This window comes from Cyprinus carpio, chromosome B16 (assembly GCF_018340385.1).
Source record: "Cyprinus carpio isolate SPL01 chromosome B16, ASM1834038v1, whole genome shotgun sequence".
Lineage (NCBI taxonomy): Eukaryota > Metazoa > Chordata > Actinopteri > Cypriniformes > Cyprinidae > Cyprinus > Cyprinus carpio.
This window is the reverse complement of record NC_056612.1, coordinates 16828103-16845070: the sequence shown is the minus strand read 5'-3', so window position 1 is coordinate 16845070 and position 16968 is coordinate 16828103. Positions and strand designations below refer to the sequence as shown.

The 16968-nt window shown below is 38.5% G+C and overlaps 1 protein-coding gene across 1 annotated transcript; it reads right to left on the bottom strand.

Annotated features, from left to right (window-relative positions):
• Positions 1-237: 237 nt before the first annotated feature.
• On the bottom strand, positions 238-16883 carry LOC109093220 (GON-4-like protein). Its single transcript, XM_042741140.1, has 31 exons — positions 16690-16883; positions 16100-16350; positions 15911-16012; positions 15533-15774; positions 15265-15339; positions 15140-15172; positions 14964-15014; positions 14771-14869; positions 14384-14494; positions 14093-14269; positions 13789-14008; positions 12614-12715; positions 12487-12527; positions 12300-12412; positions 9941-10142; positions 9664-9750; positions 8910-9084; positions 8656-8806; positions 7970-8120; positions 7646-7762; positions 5536-7332; positions 4890-5184; positions 4615-4778; positions 4278-4475; positions 4019-4162; positions 2818-3123; positions 2622-2732; positions 2354-2528; positions 1311-1587; positions 1117-1219; positions 238-1034 (listed from the first exon to the last, which is right to left on the bottom strand). The coding sequence occupies exons 2-31, from the start codon at positions 16329-16331 to the stop codon at positions 921-923; spliced, it is 6165 nt and encodes a 2054-aa protein (XP_042597074.1). The 5' UTR covers positions 16332-16350; positions 16690-16883; the 3' UTR covers positions 238-920.
• Between the last annotated feature and the right edge of the window lie 85 nt (positions 16884-16968).

Sequence of the window (16968 nt, the reverse complement as noted above, 5' to 3'; positions counted from 1 at the left end):
CTAACCCCTCCCCCACACCTACTCCTAAACCTACCAATACCAGGGGGTGCATAATCTGGCAGGGTGCAAATTTCGGCACTACAACTGAACTATGGAAGGCAAACAGGGTCAGCGGCAGCACTCTTAACTTATTTCTCTCACACACACACACACACACACACACATACATACAAAAATATGCATTTTTAAAATAATTATACAGATAATCGGATGTAATAGATTAAAACAGACCCATAATAGATTTGAGTTTTTTAATAAAAAACGATCAGTGAACAAGTATATTGTATATGTAAAATGTGCATACATATATATAAACACAGAACCATTTTTGTAATATTGTTTTGCACAAAACTCAGTATAAATAGTAATTTTATTATTTGTCTCCCCAGATTACCAACAACTTGTGCATCATTCACAAAACATCTGAAGCAAAATAAAAACAAAATCACTGATATAAAAATACTGTACATGCCCCCCATATGTTCATATTTTCACAGAATTTACAATGAATCTGTTAGAAACAATGTTGGTGTGAATCTGCTGGTTAGTGCTTTACAATGAAAAGGGTTTTTTTCCCCTGCATTGTTTGACTAATCAAATATTTCACTTTGTGCTCAATAAAGTGCTATAAAACGTGCCCACCAATGGTAATTCAATAATCAGGCCCTGTCAGAACCTGAGCCACTTTTGCGCTACAATTCTCCGGGTATAACAGTGTATGTTGGACTTGTGTGTTTAGCATTTGTTTGATAACACCTTCATATTTAGTGGATTTATACTTCATATGTTACAGAGAGACCTCCGAACCTTTGTCACCCTACTTAAAATACATCTTTGGCAGGTTCTCCAACTAGAAGAACTGCATTTGTGTTTTAATGCACAATCAACAGTTCATATGGATGGAGAAAAGTCTGCAGAGCTCACTCCTGTTCCTCATCAGTGGCAGACTGCTGCTCAGCCGCCTCGTCCTCTGAGCTGGCCTGACACGCTGATGTATGGAACAGACACATCAGGTCCCGAAACCTCCTTGAAACCTGCAGAGACACTGTTGTTAAAAAAGGCAAAGAAAGGAAAGCAGTAAAGAAAAAGAGACCTGTAGCTTTATAATTGTGGTACCTCACTGGCTGTTTTGTTGCCGAGCTGCTGTGACACAGCCTGAAAGGTGCACTGATTGGCTCCTTGCTGCTGACAGGCAGTAAGGATCACTCGATCGGCCTCCCTATGAACCAGATGATAAGAGAGGGCCATGTAAAACACAAGCACCATCAGATGATGCTCAAAAACCCATCACGATCTGTGGCTGTGCTCACCTGGTCCAGAGAATGACCCTCTCTCCAGTGGGAGTGAGGGAGATGTTTTTGGCACACACAGGTGTGTCTAAGGCTGGGCTCAGTGTGCTCTGCTGAGTGGCATCTCTCTCTCCTGATTCAGATGACTCTTCTACATCCCTACTGTGCTTCTGTGTGGTCGTATGATGCCTCTTCTCTTCGTTTTTTTTGTTGTCTTCGTCTTTGTTCTGTATCTTCTGCTCTTGTGGGATGGGGGAAGGGGGTCTCTCTCCTTCCTCCCATAATGGCCCATCACCATCTGCAAATCAGGAAAATATATTTTTTAATCTTTGTCGTTTCCAGTAAACCGTCAGTACACTGTAGATATGATACTGAATATCTACACTGATACCTACATTTCAAAACAAAAAATATTACACAACATTACATAAATATATTACATTATTTTTTTCTTTTTTTACAGCAAAAACAATATTGTGAAATATTACAATTTTAAAGAACTGTTTTTTATTTTAAACATATTTTAAAATGTAAATTAATTTCTGTAATGGTAATGCTGAGTTTTCAGCAGCTATTATTTCAGTCATCAGTGTCACTCTAATTACAGATTTGGTGCTCTAGAAACATTTCTTATTATCAATGTTGAAAACAGTTGTGCTGCTTATTTTTGTGGAAAGCTTGATACATTTTTTCAGGATTCTTTAATGAAGAGAAAGTGCTAAAATGATTATTTTACTGATGTCCTTGCTACGTTTCTGGACCTTGATCGTGTTAAAACCCTTGCTGTCTTTGGGAGGGTCAGAGAGCTCTCGGATTTCATCAAAATGATTAATAATTTGTGCTCCGAAGATGAACAAAGGTCTTATGGGTTTAGAACGACATGAGGGTGAACCATCCCTTTAATGCATCTTTGCTGAATAAAAGATTTAATTACTTTGAAAAAAAAAAATATTCCAGAAAAAAAAAAAAAACTTTAGGAACTCTGTAAGAATGCCAGTAGATGCTGATTGTAAACATTACAAATCTAACTAAAAGTAACAAGAACGAAAGAAATTAGGCTTTACCATGATGTGAACTGTTTGGTCCACTGCCAGTCTCATCTTTAACCTCTTTCTCTGCCTCTCCATCCTCCCCTTGTCCTCTTTCCTCTTCCTTTTCTTCCCCTCCCCTGTCAGACTGTGCATCGGCAGACGGAAATGCAGAATCGTGACTCTTCAGTACCTTAGAGCCATTAGTGACCTGATGATGACAAAAAAAAAAAAAAAAAAAAATTTAAGGACACATCGCCTTAAAACATAAGTTATGCCAAAGTGACAAAAACACAGCAAGCACCTTGTTGCTATGACAATGCAAGCATCCCTTTCTCTTATGCCTGCGATGTTTGGCATCATGGCTGGAGCCATGACAAGGACATGAGCAATCTTTCTCAGGCCAATCACAGTCCTGAAGAAAAAAATGTGAATAACAACTACACAAGAATGGGGGGAAAATAATTGTGAATTCACTGGGATGAGCCAAAAGAAGATACCTTGTAGCTGCCATGCGTGCGCATTTCTTTCCTCCTCCTGCTCCTGATCTGTCGAATCTTGTGGGACTCTTCATCCTCCTCTAGATCAGGCAGAGTTACTTCCTCAAATCCTCCCAATACACCAACTCTAGAGCCCACACTCATCCCTGCCTCTCCATCTGTCCCAGTGCCCACGTCCTCCGGACAAACTGCCTCCTCAAATTGGCCAGGACGTGCTGGGGTTGGACGCATCTCGTTAAAAAACATCCAAAATTCTCCCTGTAGGTGCGTGTGGCCCTTAAGAAGGGTGGCCATCTGTGCTTTGAACTGAGTTACAAAAGCAGAAATAATGGGATTTAGGAAAACAAAAACAATAAACAGTCAAAAAGAGTTTTATTAGGTCCTTGCTGTGAAGCTACAGACAAACGAGTGAATAGTATCAAGTAATGCTATTTCATGCACATTTTGATGTAATGTTTGGGTTTACAGCGATATCGTTGACTTGATTGCAAATTATTGCACAGATACTATTTAAACTGAACTGAGCTGCATGATGACATCACTGAATTCAATTATGAACTGCCTTTAACTGTCATTTTGCATTATTGACACACTGTTTTCCTAATTAATGTTGTTCAGTTGGTTTGACGCAATCTTTTTGGTTTTAAAGCGCTATATAAATAAAGATGACTTGACTTGACTTTATATGATTTTTTTAATGTTACTCTTATGCTCACCAAGGCTGCATTTATTTAGTCAAAAAATACAGTGAAAAGTAAAAACTGTAAAATTGCAAAATATTACAATTTAAAACAACTGTTTTCTATTTGAAAATATTTTAAAATGCAATTTATTCCTGTGAAGGAAAAGCTGAATTTTCAGCAGCAATTACATTAGTCTTCAGTGTCACATGATACTTCAGAAATCATTCTAATATGCTGATTTGGTGCTCAAGAAACATTTCTTCATATAATCTCACTTGAATAGCACTGCTTAATATTTATGTGGAAACCATGATACTTTTTTGTTTAGAATCTGTGATGAATAGTACATTTAAAAAGTCCAGCATTTATTAGAAACAGAAATCCTTTGTAATCTTTAGTGTTTTTTAATTAAATGAATGCATCCTTGCTGATTTATTTCTTCTAAATGAATAAGTGTAATTCTGAATGGTAGTATATCTCTCTATATTCATTTTATTCACAAATACATCTATACATACCTCTTCAATCCCAGAAGGACTGAGATGACTTCCACTCTGCAGTGCTCTCACTATCTTCTGGTAATGAGACGGATTCTCCCCAAAACTGATCTCCAGCTGACGCAGGAATCGACGACTCCTCTCAAAGGCTTGCTGCTCTTCAAACTGTGGATGGGAGAAGGAATATATAGAAACAGTTGTTTTCTGTTTTAGTGATTACATTACTTAAATCACTTATTTGAACAATTCACTTTTCTGTCTATAAAATGATTGTATTTACCAGTCCACACTCCAGAGCTTGCTCAGGCAAAAGAAAAGCAGCAAAGTCTTTGAGGAGCTCAGGCCAGTCTTTAAGCAGAAGCTTCAGCTGGGAGAACAACTCTACAACACTGCGACTCTCCCCCACCTGGTCAAACTCATAAAGCAGCCCTAAAAACGCCTCCATCTTACCAGGAATGTTTTGCAAGGCCTCACGCACCTACAACAGCAAAAGAAATGGAAGGAATATGAGAGGGGCACAATTAGTGAAACACTTTTCACTAATTACAGAAACAATTAGTGTTTCTCTAATTGATATAAAGGTGATACTAGTGAGTCAAATATCCAAGTGGTCTGACCCGGCTGAGATACGCTTGGGCAAAAGCCAAATCTTTGCTCTCTCTCATTGGATCGTTGTCCAAGATGTGGTCATCGTATAACAGAAGCAGCTTTGAGGCATCTTTACGTCCTCGTTCTTGACGTCGACCAGGCTTCAGACTATGTGAGGGTGGGCGACCACGGCCTGTAAGAGTAAATAAACTGAATCAACTGAACAATTCATACTGAAAAATTAACCAGCCAGGGTTCAATTCAACTGACATGCCTGAAAACAACAATCAAAAGTTGGGCTGACCTCTTCCACGTCCCCCTCTTCTCCCGCTGATCTGTGGAGGGTCATCGCTGGGCAATGCTTCTCCCTCAGGAAGCTTTCCACCTTCTCCCTCCCCTGCTTCCATCTCATCACCCTTCATCGCGCCATCATCCTCATCCTCGGAGTTCTCCACCAGTGAATTCTGGGATGCAGGGGAGTTTTGGGAGTTTGGTGAGGTGGGGGATGTTGGGGACATGGGAGAATTATCGTCCTCAGAGTCTACCTCTCTGCACAACATCCTCTCTGATGCCAACCAGGTCAACTTCTGCATTGTCTCCTACCAAGGGAACACAGATTAAACAAATGAATAAAACTCTAGAAAGAAATGGAATACAATGACTCAAGCTATTAAGCATAATACTTATTTAGGAATGCATGATATATCAGTACCAAATCAGTTATAGATCAATTTATTGGTATGTGTTATATAATTTTTTTTTTTTTTTTTTAGATATCTGTAATCTTTGAAAACACTAAAAATTTATAACATTTTTAAATGCAATCTCTCAAATCTCAAAATGAATATGTATTATGATCCTGCATATTCTAATGTTGTGATGCCTAAATTCACTTGTAGAATTTAAAATGACTGATTTTAGTAATTTAGTTTAAATTTATTTAGACAAACCTGAAGCTCTGGAACAGACAAAACAGATTCCTCTGATGCTGATGACATCACTTCCTCTTCATCCTGTGCGAGATCATCAAAATCCTCCTCTTCTTCATCCTTCTCTCCATCTCCATCCTTCTCTTCCCTTTCTTTGTTGCCACTTCCATCCCCATCTGTTTTCCTGTCACCTTCTCCATCACTGTTCTTCTCTGCTTCATCTTCATCACGTTCTCCATTTCCCCCACTTTCCCTCTCCTCGCCCCGTCCCTCCTCGTTCCCACTGTTTTGTTTCTCTCCCCTGCTAGACTGTTGCTCCTTCCCATCTCCAGTGCTATGTTTGTGCACTCCTGGTGTTTCCTGTCTGCCAGAGGCGGATTGGATAGGAGGACACTCTACAGTATCCGTCTCCACCCTCGCGGAAGCTTCAGCACCACTGTCCGTGCTGGTCAAACTGGAGTCAGGGCTGCAGGAGGACTCAGAGAGTGCCAGGAGAGGACTACCAAACAAAGCACCTGCCATTTCCTCTTCCCATCTGTCGCCAACCATTTCCTCAACCTCTTCCTTTCTTTCCTCAGCATCTTCTCTAATTGGCAATGATGTGGCTGGTGTTGTGGTGTTTACAGGCACCTTAGTCCTACCTTTGTCATTTAGGACTATGGAGCTGGTAGGAATGTCAGAACAGTTAGTTTGCTGGGATACACTTCCTGGTGCACCTTTAGCAGGAAGTGGAGCAGGTTGGTTCAGAACGATGGAGTCTTTGGGAAGAAGAACAAACTGAGGAACACCTGCAGATGAAACAGTTTGAACCAGCACAAACTGAGAACTGTCTGCTGCTGGTGCTGCTGTCAGAGGAGAGAAGACATTCATTTGACCATTTTCCACACTATGCTGTATGGGAGTGATGTCCTTCATTGTTTGCAAAGAGTCACATTTGGATCTCTGTGTTGTCATTCCAATGTAGGGATTTGAGGCATTTTCCAAAGCAAGCGTCTCAGGGACTAACTGTATGACAACATCCTGAGAGGGAGATGTGACCAGTCTGTGTGTGGTGGCATTTTCATGGGCTTTGATAACAATGACGTTATCTAATGGAAAATTCTGTGTGACATTCAAGGATATTGGCTGATCTATAAATACAGCAGGGTTGCTTATGTTTCCCATATTATCAGAGGACAGGGGCAAGAGCTGAGGCAGCTGGTGGGCTGGTCTCAAGGGAGCAAGTTTTCTAGGCACGGTCCGTTTATTTTGTTTACTGGACATCTGCTGCATGCCACACATCTTGACTGTCCCAGTACTAAGTAGAGGGATGTCACTTGGGGGTCTCTGGACTGCAGTAGGGGGCAAATTTGCAGGAGGGTGTGCTGGATTACCAACCCCCAATTCTGGAGTAACATACTGGAAGTTAACAGGACAAGAGGTGCTCAGTGGGACAGTCCCATGGGCAGGGGTCAAAGTGGGCTGAACCAATGGAAACACCCCATTTATAGGAGTGCTAGGTGCTTGGGTTAATAATATTACACCATGTGCTGGGAGTGGTGTGGAGACGTTGGTCAAAACATTTCCTGAACTTGTAGGACATGGAGGCGCTTTAGCCAGTGGTGCGAGAGTAGGACGGGCGAAACCACGTAGAGGCCGAGATTTGGGCTGTGAAGGGCGAATTGGTCTCTGTGAAGGGTGCAGACGCAGAGTGATGCCTTTAGGAAGGAACTGTGGATAGCGTGTGCCTTTTGGGAAGACAAGGGTAGGAGATTTGGTGGTGGAGGTCACCTTTAAACTGCCCTGACAAACAGTCCTATGGATGTATGGCAAGCTTTTCTGTAAAGAAATTTGAAACCATCGGGAATGTACTTAAAATCAGACAGATAGAAATGTTTTATAACGGTTTTAGTAAAAGAGTCTAGGGCAGTGATTCTTAACCACATTCAGATGGGCCCAATAAGTCTTAATTTGAATTTTGTTATTTTAACAATGTTAATGCTAAAAAAAGAACATAAATAATGTACAATTGTTCAGCTTATTTTTATTACAACAAGTACCAGCGGTACACGTCAGCCTTCAAATATTGTCTTTGAAGGTCCACCTAGGGGCCTTGTAGGTTGAGGACCACTGGTCTAGGAAGTTGTGATACCTTCAGCCAGTTGGGCATGACTTCTTGCTCTCTCTCCACAGGAGGGCGCTCCTCTCCAGGCACCACAGGTCTGCACATCACTGGCAAAGTAGGAACCACACGATGCTGGCAGTAAAACTACGAAAAATAACATTACATTGTCATTCATTTTTAACCTCCAATCATGATTAAGTATTATTATTTTGATTTGTGGTTTCAGAGGGTGTTGAAATCATAGATAATTTACAGAAACTGGGGAAACCATGGAGCAAATGTCCACCACCAATCAGGGCTCAATTCATATTCTAGTGTATATAAAGATGGGTAGATGAACAGATAGATCACCCTGATGATGTTGTGCGGGGCTCTGGGGGCCACCATGTCTTTCACACGCACACGCAGCTGCTCCTGACGCTTGGGCCGGATCAGATAGCGGCTCATCAGGTGATATGGGAACTCTGTCTGAGCGAAGTGCTTTAACCCCAAGACTAAGAGACTGTGGAGAGGTGAGAGCAGGAGATGAGAGAGAGGCAGAGGGTAAACTGGGTGAAAGTATGGCTCACTGCTTCGCCAAGTGTTTGCTAGGTGGTGTCAGTTGTCCAAACTCCACAAAGTGCTTGTTTTGAAACAAGACTCAGCAAAAAGCCTATATTAACATTTCTTCCTTCACTGACCAATTCCAGTGTTATTGCTGTGACATTTGCAAGCAAAAGGTGAATTCTAACTTCTCATGACAAAGTACTTATTCCCAGACATCAAAAAAATCTCTCTAAAAAATTTTTCCACCTTTGATACTGAAATATGTTTTCTCTATTGTAGAAAAAGCATGGGAGATGTGCAAAGTTTAGAGAACGTATAATTTTTTTCCCCAAAACTTTCCACATTAATGGGGACTTTTATTGTACACGTTTTTAAAAAGTTAAATATATGAGACACTAGATGATATACTATATATAAACAATCCAATTATTTATACAGTATATTAAAACATTAAAAATGTACTCCTGTAATTGAGTCAAAGCCATTTGTACCAGTCTTCTCCTTTGGTGTAATAATGTTTGCTGCGTGGGGGATGCAGGACTGGATCCAGCCTACAGTGTGGTAGAAGTTCTGGGTACAGAAACACAGAGCGTGTGGCGAACAACCATGCAAGACCAGCAGGGAGCAATGGGTACGAACGAGCTACAGAAACAAAGAAAACATACTGCCATCATATATACACATCTACACATGGGTGACTGATTTGATTAATTGGGTCATATGAAATTGACAGGAGATGCCTAACCTGAGTTTGGGCGAATGGGTTTGGGAGGAAGATACAGAGGAGAGGGACATTGCTTTATCTCTTCCAACAAGTTGAGGGAGGACTGCAAGTTACACACCCTAAACATGCTTCTAAAACCCGGATTAACCATCGACCGATCCTCCTCTGCCCGCTCTGCAAATGACAGCAACTCCCCCTGTCGACAAAGGACAGGAAACAAAGGTACAATTACAACAACTTGTTAAGCAAACTCTCAACAACTTTTGAGAAAATAGTCTAATTTAATTTTGATATAATAAAATCTAATTATATAATATATAAAAATTAGACAAATTAATTTTAAAACAATTGAAATGCATATAATATCACTGATAATAATATAATAAAAAAAGTGACATGTTGAACGTGGCTTAAAGCTTTTTTGTTTTCCTTCTAAAGTCCTGTGTCAAAGCAAAAACTGCTTTATAATATCACATTGTATACAAATGTTTTTATGTAAATCATAACATCTTGGAAATAACAATCTCTTAAATGTAATAAAGGGGAAAACTAAGGATTTTAATAATCACAGAGAAGAAATAAAATGCGTTTGTACTTGTTATATTTGTACTGCTTTTTGACTTTCAGTAAAGATGATAAAAAAAAAAACAAGAACCTCAAGCAACACAAAATTTTCTTTCCGCTGGTCACTTTTAAACCATGTTCAGTATTCTTTCTTGTTCCTTAAAGTTTCTAAAAACAAGACACTGGTGTGTTTAATCCATAATTTTCTTACCAGGAAATGTTTGGTGGTTTGAGCTTCACTCTGTAGTGCCTCCACTGGGTTGCAGAGCATATTGACCTGTGTCAGTAACTGGACATGCTGCAGAGGAGGGAAAAAAGACAACAAAAAAAAAAGTTCCTGACAAAATTAAATCATATCAAGATTACACAAGAGCACAAATCACACCTAAAGCAACATTCTTTGGGCAAAAGACTAGATCCTTGTGACCAAGGTAAATTAAGTAAATTAACATGTTTATTGTGCATGGCGGTGTTTAAAACTCTCTTACTTGCTGAATTTGCTGCTGCAGTTGTATTCTCTGAGGAGACGTGACTACCAGAGGACAGCTGGGCTGCACAAGAATCATGCCTGACCCAGATGCATGCTGGGTGGTCCGAACCTGGTTCTCCCGTCGCTGCTGCAAAGCGTCCAGCTGCCCTCTGACTGTCCGCCTACATGCTGTCAACATGTGAGCCAGCGGCTCCTCAAACCTGATGACAAATAGAAACACAGTGAATGGGATGTTTTTATATGTGCATAAGAAGTGCATTGATATGTAATTACTGCAAAGAAAATCTGTTGAACTGGCATTCTGATGAAACATAAAATTTCAATTATTTTGAAATAGTATTCTTAAATAGGGATGTATAATATATCAGTAACTTATAATGGGCAATATATAATATTTTCTAATTTACTTTATCAGCTGTAACTGGATATTAGCTATTGAATTGTACATGCTCTTTCCTCAATTTTTCCATTCAGCCTACCTTTGTAGTACCAGAGCTAAAATATTAATAACAAAAATATAAAAACAAAAAAATAAATCACAATCCATTTTAATTCCATATAATGAAGCATTTCCATGAGAAGAATGAAGTGGGAGTTCATTTTATTTTTAAGAGTTAGAATTACAGAATCATGAAAAGTGTGCATTCCATAGAAAAATGGAGCCAAGCCTAAATGCGAGTAATTTGACAGCTGCATATATATTGATTGCATAATAGTAAAATTATCAACAGACAACATAATTATGACTCATTGATTCATATATTTTCCTCTACATATATGCTGACATTAATTAAAAATCAAATCATTGTTACGTCAATCATTAAATATGACTAGCAAATTAAACAGGCCAAGTCTCTTACACTCTCTGTACCCTAGTGAATGAGCATTACAGGGACACTGTGCACACACTCCCTCTCAGTGTGGAAAAGACAGCACAGACGTCAATGTACCTCGTTAACATAAAAAAAAAAACACATCTCTGTCTGCACACAGAACCCAGTGACGCACATGGATCACACACACACACACACACTACAAGCTCTAATGACCCCTTCTCAGGGTAAATAATAAGCTGCAACAGTGTGTGACACGTCCATCTCATGACAGTTGTGTGCTGATTGACACTGTGCTACATCCGTAACAATGTTTATCACATACATACTCAAAGAACCCAGAGATGACAAGCCTGATGTGACGAGTTATAAATAAGGGCTCAGACAGGTATTGTTGATGATCATAACATCAGAAAAAGGGGCATAAAGTTTAAGGCATGCCCTTTTAGTCTGTGTCAGAGGTTTGTTTGTGTGTGTGTGTGCGTACATGCATTTAGCCGTTATGTTTTCCAGTAAATGAGCTCTATTTAAAGCCTCTGTGCCTGGATTCTGCACTTAGCAGAGGCACATGGTGAAATCTTTTCAGCACGTCCACGGTGACGTACACACCCGCACCTGTACAGTACTCAGCAGTGGGGGGAGGGTGTGTGTGTTCAGTCTATAGTGAGTGTGTACATGTAGCTCTGCAGTGTCCATTCTATGTCCTGGGTCTATAAAACAACTGGACACATTAGAGCATTTTTCTGCCTCCCTACCCAAACAGACACAGCATTCCTTTGCTGCTCTGTCCCAAAGGGAGGATTCATCTTCAGAGTGTATTAATATTTCTTTTTACTTTGTATCTTGTATATGGTAAAATATACTATATATATATTTATATAATATATATATATATATATATATATAATTTGTCACACACACACACATACACACATATATATATATATATATATATATATATATATACATACATACATATACATACACATATATATATGTATGTATGTGTATGTATGTATATGTATGTATGTATATATATATATATATATATATATATATATATATATATATATATATATATGTATATATATATATGTGTGTATGTGTGTGTGTATATACATATATATACATATACATACATATACATATACATACATATACATACATATATATATATATATATATATATATATATATATATATATATATATATATATATATATATATAAGAAAATATAAAAGTATATATATAGTGTATAATATGATCATATTAACAATATATTAATAATACTAAGAAATATACAATTTAATTGTCAATTATATTTCAAACAATAAATGTAAAATGTTATACACTCACAAATTAGTAGTTTAAAGTTATATGAAATTGAAAAACAATATAAAATTAATTATAAAAATAAAACCTATTTAAATATATAATAAAACATTTGGAAGTCTAAATAAGGACAGAATGTCCATAGAAATGGGCAAAATCCTAGGGTGTGGGTGGGTGTGTGTGTGTGTTACCTAATGGCTTGAGGGACATTGAATTGTGGTGCGTCATTGGCCTCCTCGTCACGTTCCTCATCTTCTTCATGACCCTCCTCATCTTGTTCATTGGCAGCCAACTCATCATGGAACTATAAAACAGAAGGGAAAATGAGAAAGGAGTGACTGGACTTAGTTTGTTCCTGTTAGAGTTAAGTCCTCTTACTGTCTCAAACAGCTCTTCCATGAGCTCATTGACTTCCTTCTCTGCAAAAGAGAGATGAAATCATTACTAAAAGCAGATACTTCAAACTGATTGGTTTATCCAATCTACAACCTGTAGAAAAACTCACTTGTGATACGAACAGCACGATCATTTCGATAATCCTCCAAATCTGGCTCATCTAAATCATCCAGGAAGTTATATTCAGGGTCATCATCTTCATCGGCCTCTTCTGAAATACAGAGAGGGAATTGTAAGAAGAACTGCACCTTTCATGTGTGAGAACACACACATAGAGCAGTGATGCTGAGAGGAAACTGGGGAAAAGGTCAGGGGAAGAAAAACGTGAGTGGAAAAAACAGAGGTAGTACTTAACCACTGACATACACACACATTAAACTAGACTCACACTCAGAGGAAGCCATTAAGGCATTTAAGAAAAGTGCTTTGACAGCATCTGCCTGAGTACAACAGGCATGATAGTGATTTGTTTAAAGGACACAATCGCACTTGGAGGTTTCATTGGTTCAGCCCAGGCCAGTAAACAAGAATGAGAGGTGTCAAATATTAATATTATATACACTACCATTCAAATGTTAGGGGAAAGACGCATTTTATGATCACAAAGGTTGCACTTATGTGATCAAAAATACAGTAAAAAAAAATAGTAATATGTTAAATATTATTACAATTTAAAACAACTGTTTTCCATTTTAACATTTTAAAGAGCTATTTATTCCTATGATCTTCCTATGATCAAGCTGAATTTTCAAGAAGCCATTACTCCAGTCCTAGGTTCACATGATCTTTCAGAAATTATCTTAAAATTCTGATTTGGTGCACAAGAACCATATCTTATTATTATCAATGTTGAAACCAGTTGAACAGGTTGAAAACTGAGATACATTTTTTCAGGATTCTTTGATGAATAGAATGTTCAAAGGAATATCAATAATTTAAAATGTTTGTGCAATTTAGCATTTTTTTTTACTTTCACTTTTAATGCATCCTTGCTAAATATTTATTATTTTGGGTAATGTTTAAAATAGTTTTAGGAGTAGTTTCTTCTTGCAACTTCTAAGAACCTTATAATTACTTTAATTATAATAAATTAATTATAATTAATTAACTTAGTAATTATACATACATACAGAATTTTAAAAAAATTTTATATATATATATATATTTATATATATATATTTTAAAAAAATTTTATATATATATATATATATATATATATATTTTTTTTTTTTTTTTTTTTTTTTTTTTTTAACTTCTTGTGCAGTAGACACTACACCTGCTGACCTTCATTGTCCAGGTTAGAGGTCATGAGTCCCTGCAGCCATTGTGTCCATTCACGGTCCTCTGGTGTTGAGACGTTATCGTACATATCTGGCGTGATGTCCGGCGCACAGAGCTCTGCCTCCAGCTGATCCAGAGGGACATCCCTCAGCGGACGTTTTGACCGAGTACGACAAGCTACCAGACTGTCATTAGACTCCCCTCCACCACCATTGCTCAAAGTCTTTGGCAGACAGACAGATTGATTTTAGAGAGAAAACCATATATACTAGGCAGAGAGATTTTTTGTGAGTATGTGATTCTGTACCTGGTAAGGCTCCATGCAGAGAGGACTGAGTTCAAGTTCTTTATCCACAGCATGTAGTTTCTCAATGAAGGGGTCTGGTGCCCTAAGGGACCGTGAGGGGCCACTGGATTGAGGAGGTGGGGCAGGGGGACCCATAGGCACTGCTTCAACTCTCAAGTGCCTGGAGAGCTTGGGCTTCTGTGACAGGGATGGAGGAGAAGGAAAGAGAGACAAAAGAGACTTAAACCTTGAACACTGTGCAGAAAGAATTAAATATAAGTGTGTACGTGATTGTAATACTGTGTAAAGTACCAGTCTAGGGCTGTTGCTGGCATCATCACATTGGGGAGGTGTATGAGAGGATGAACGTCGGCTGCCACGTGGTGAGGAGGCCGTGCTCTCCACATCACTCTCCAAAAAAGTCTGAGAGAAAATTCAAACATGTTCTTTTATAAATCAGTCAAAAGGCTGTTACTGCAGAACTGGTAATCTTGTAAAAATGTACTAATGTGACTTTTTTAATTAAATATATTTTAAAATGTAATTTATTCCTGTGGTTTTCAGCAGCCATTACTCCAGTCTTCAGTGACACACAATTCTTTATTATTATCAGTGTTGAAAACATTTATGCTGCTTTTTGTGAAAACAGTTGTGCGTTTTTTTATTTTTTTATTAAGTATGATATTATATGTTATGCACCTCCTCAGCTGTTTCATCTTCTTCGTCTTCATCAGGACAATACTCTTCATCAGAGGAGTCCTCCTCTTCTTGCAGGGGAATGTCCACAAACTGGGGTGGCTAAGGAGAGATTCCCATTTACCAATGAGCAGTGAACATCAATCGAAAAACAAACACAATCTCTCTCAGGTGATACATCACAACCACCCGATACCTTAATCTCATTTGGCTTCTTTATTGGAGAGATGTTCCAATTTCCCATCCCCTGGGAAAAAAAAAAAAAAAAAAAAAAAAAAAACAATTGTTTTTGTTGAATACACCTATACTGTACTCAGCACCCTCACATATAAGAGCTTAAAATACTCAAAACCTGCTCATAAAGAGAAAAACTTCTTTAAGCTTAGATCGGGTCATTTTAGGCTCCTACATTAAACAGAATATAAATATAAATCAAGTTAAAATGACCATTTTCAAACAGACTTCCACTATGAGAGTTAAATAAAGGAGGAACTTACAAACATGGGCATATCTTGTGTGTCTCTTATAGCAGCTTTCATCATGGCCACAACATGCTCATTGGTTACCACCTCCTGAGGTCAAACATAAAAAAAAAAACGATGTGTTAAAATGTTTGTAATTTATTTCCAAAATACATTTGATGGTAGCACTTTTCTCGAAGGCACAGAGATTGTTTCAATACTACTACAGCAGCATTCGTTTGATGTCTCAAGAACACATGCATAAAATTTAAACGGACTTCTATCTCATTGAAATCAGACTCACGTGGATGATGTTACGAACGTTGACAGAGGAGAGCTTGAGCTTTTTTGATTTGAGTGTTAAATCTCTATCCAGCTTCCTCAGCTCTTCCTCACTCTCATCCTGTTCCTCAAGCTCTTCTAAAGTCTTCTCCATATCTCCATTCTTCTCAAGGATCTCTCCTTCCACCGGAGTCATTCCACTCTTCTTTACATTCACTCCATTCCGTTTCTTTAGCCACTCCTCCCCTTCACACCTGTCCTCATCTAAAGGTTTACAAGCAATGAGACTTCAGTCAGACTTGGGAAAACCCCTCAATTCAATAGTGATGTTTATCTTAGTTAGAAAGTAACATAACTAAGTGAAGTGTGGTTAATGGCAAAGCTAAATGGTCTGACTCACCCACAGTGATGACCAGACCCAGCTCTGCATCCTCTTCTGACTGGAGTGGGGATGAAATTGGAGAGGAGGACTGGACACTGTCACTGTCACCCTCACCATGGCCTACACACACACACACACACACAAATAACCAAATATCAGGCTCTGGTCTAAACTTCACTCAAGTAATACTGCTTGAATCTACACTACCTGCATTGAAGTTCTGCTCATGGCAACTGGATGGATGAACATTTCTGTCTGGAGACAGCGTCTGGACTGAGGTCCAGCTCTTGTTCTTAGTGGGGGTAGAGGCCTTTCTTCTCCAGGAACTAGGAGACAGTTTGACAGTGAAAGAAGACCTGCTGAGAGATTCTCTCTTAGGTGCTTTGGCAGGATTTGGCTGTGGTTCTGGAGAAGAAGAAGACTTGCGTTTCCACCCCATGATCAATCTGTCTCTGAGCCTGAAAAGACAGGTAACGTTAAAGAAAATAGTGATACAAACTAATGTCTTGCAACTAATCTTCAAAAGTGTGTAATCAAGAAATTATAAAATAAAAAATAGGTATACCAGAACACTGGTATACCAGAACAATGTATACAGTAAAATATGTGGTTTTTATTTCTAATTCACTGTGGAGAACACAAACAGTGAATCTGTATGTTTGTTTCTTCAGATGTTAGCTTATTGGCTAACTGAAGTTAGCATTGCGCCCCTAAAGAATACATATCACCTGGAAACAGTTTACATTTGTGACATTTGCTGTATTTACATTTCATAACGTAAAAAAAAATCCTCTTACCCACGAACAAGTTTTTGTAGCCATCTGAGGCTTTCTAATACACATTACCCGCCGCTTCACAACAAACGACGGGTGTTGCGGTCATTTCCGTCCCTCACAAACACAGACAATGACAGACCGTTCCCACACCTCAGTGGATCCATCACCGCCGACTGCCTGTGTCCCAATATTTCAATAATAGACTTTAGTTGTTTTAATAATCTAAATAACGTTTTGCGAAAAAAGGCGATGGAAATATGCAAGGAAAAGCCCCTCAAAATTACAATGATGAACTTTTAT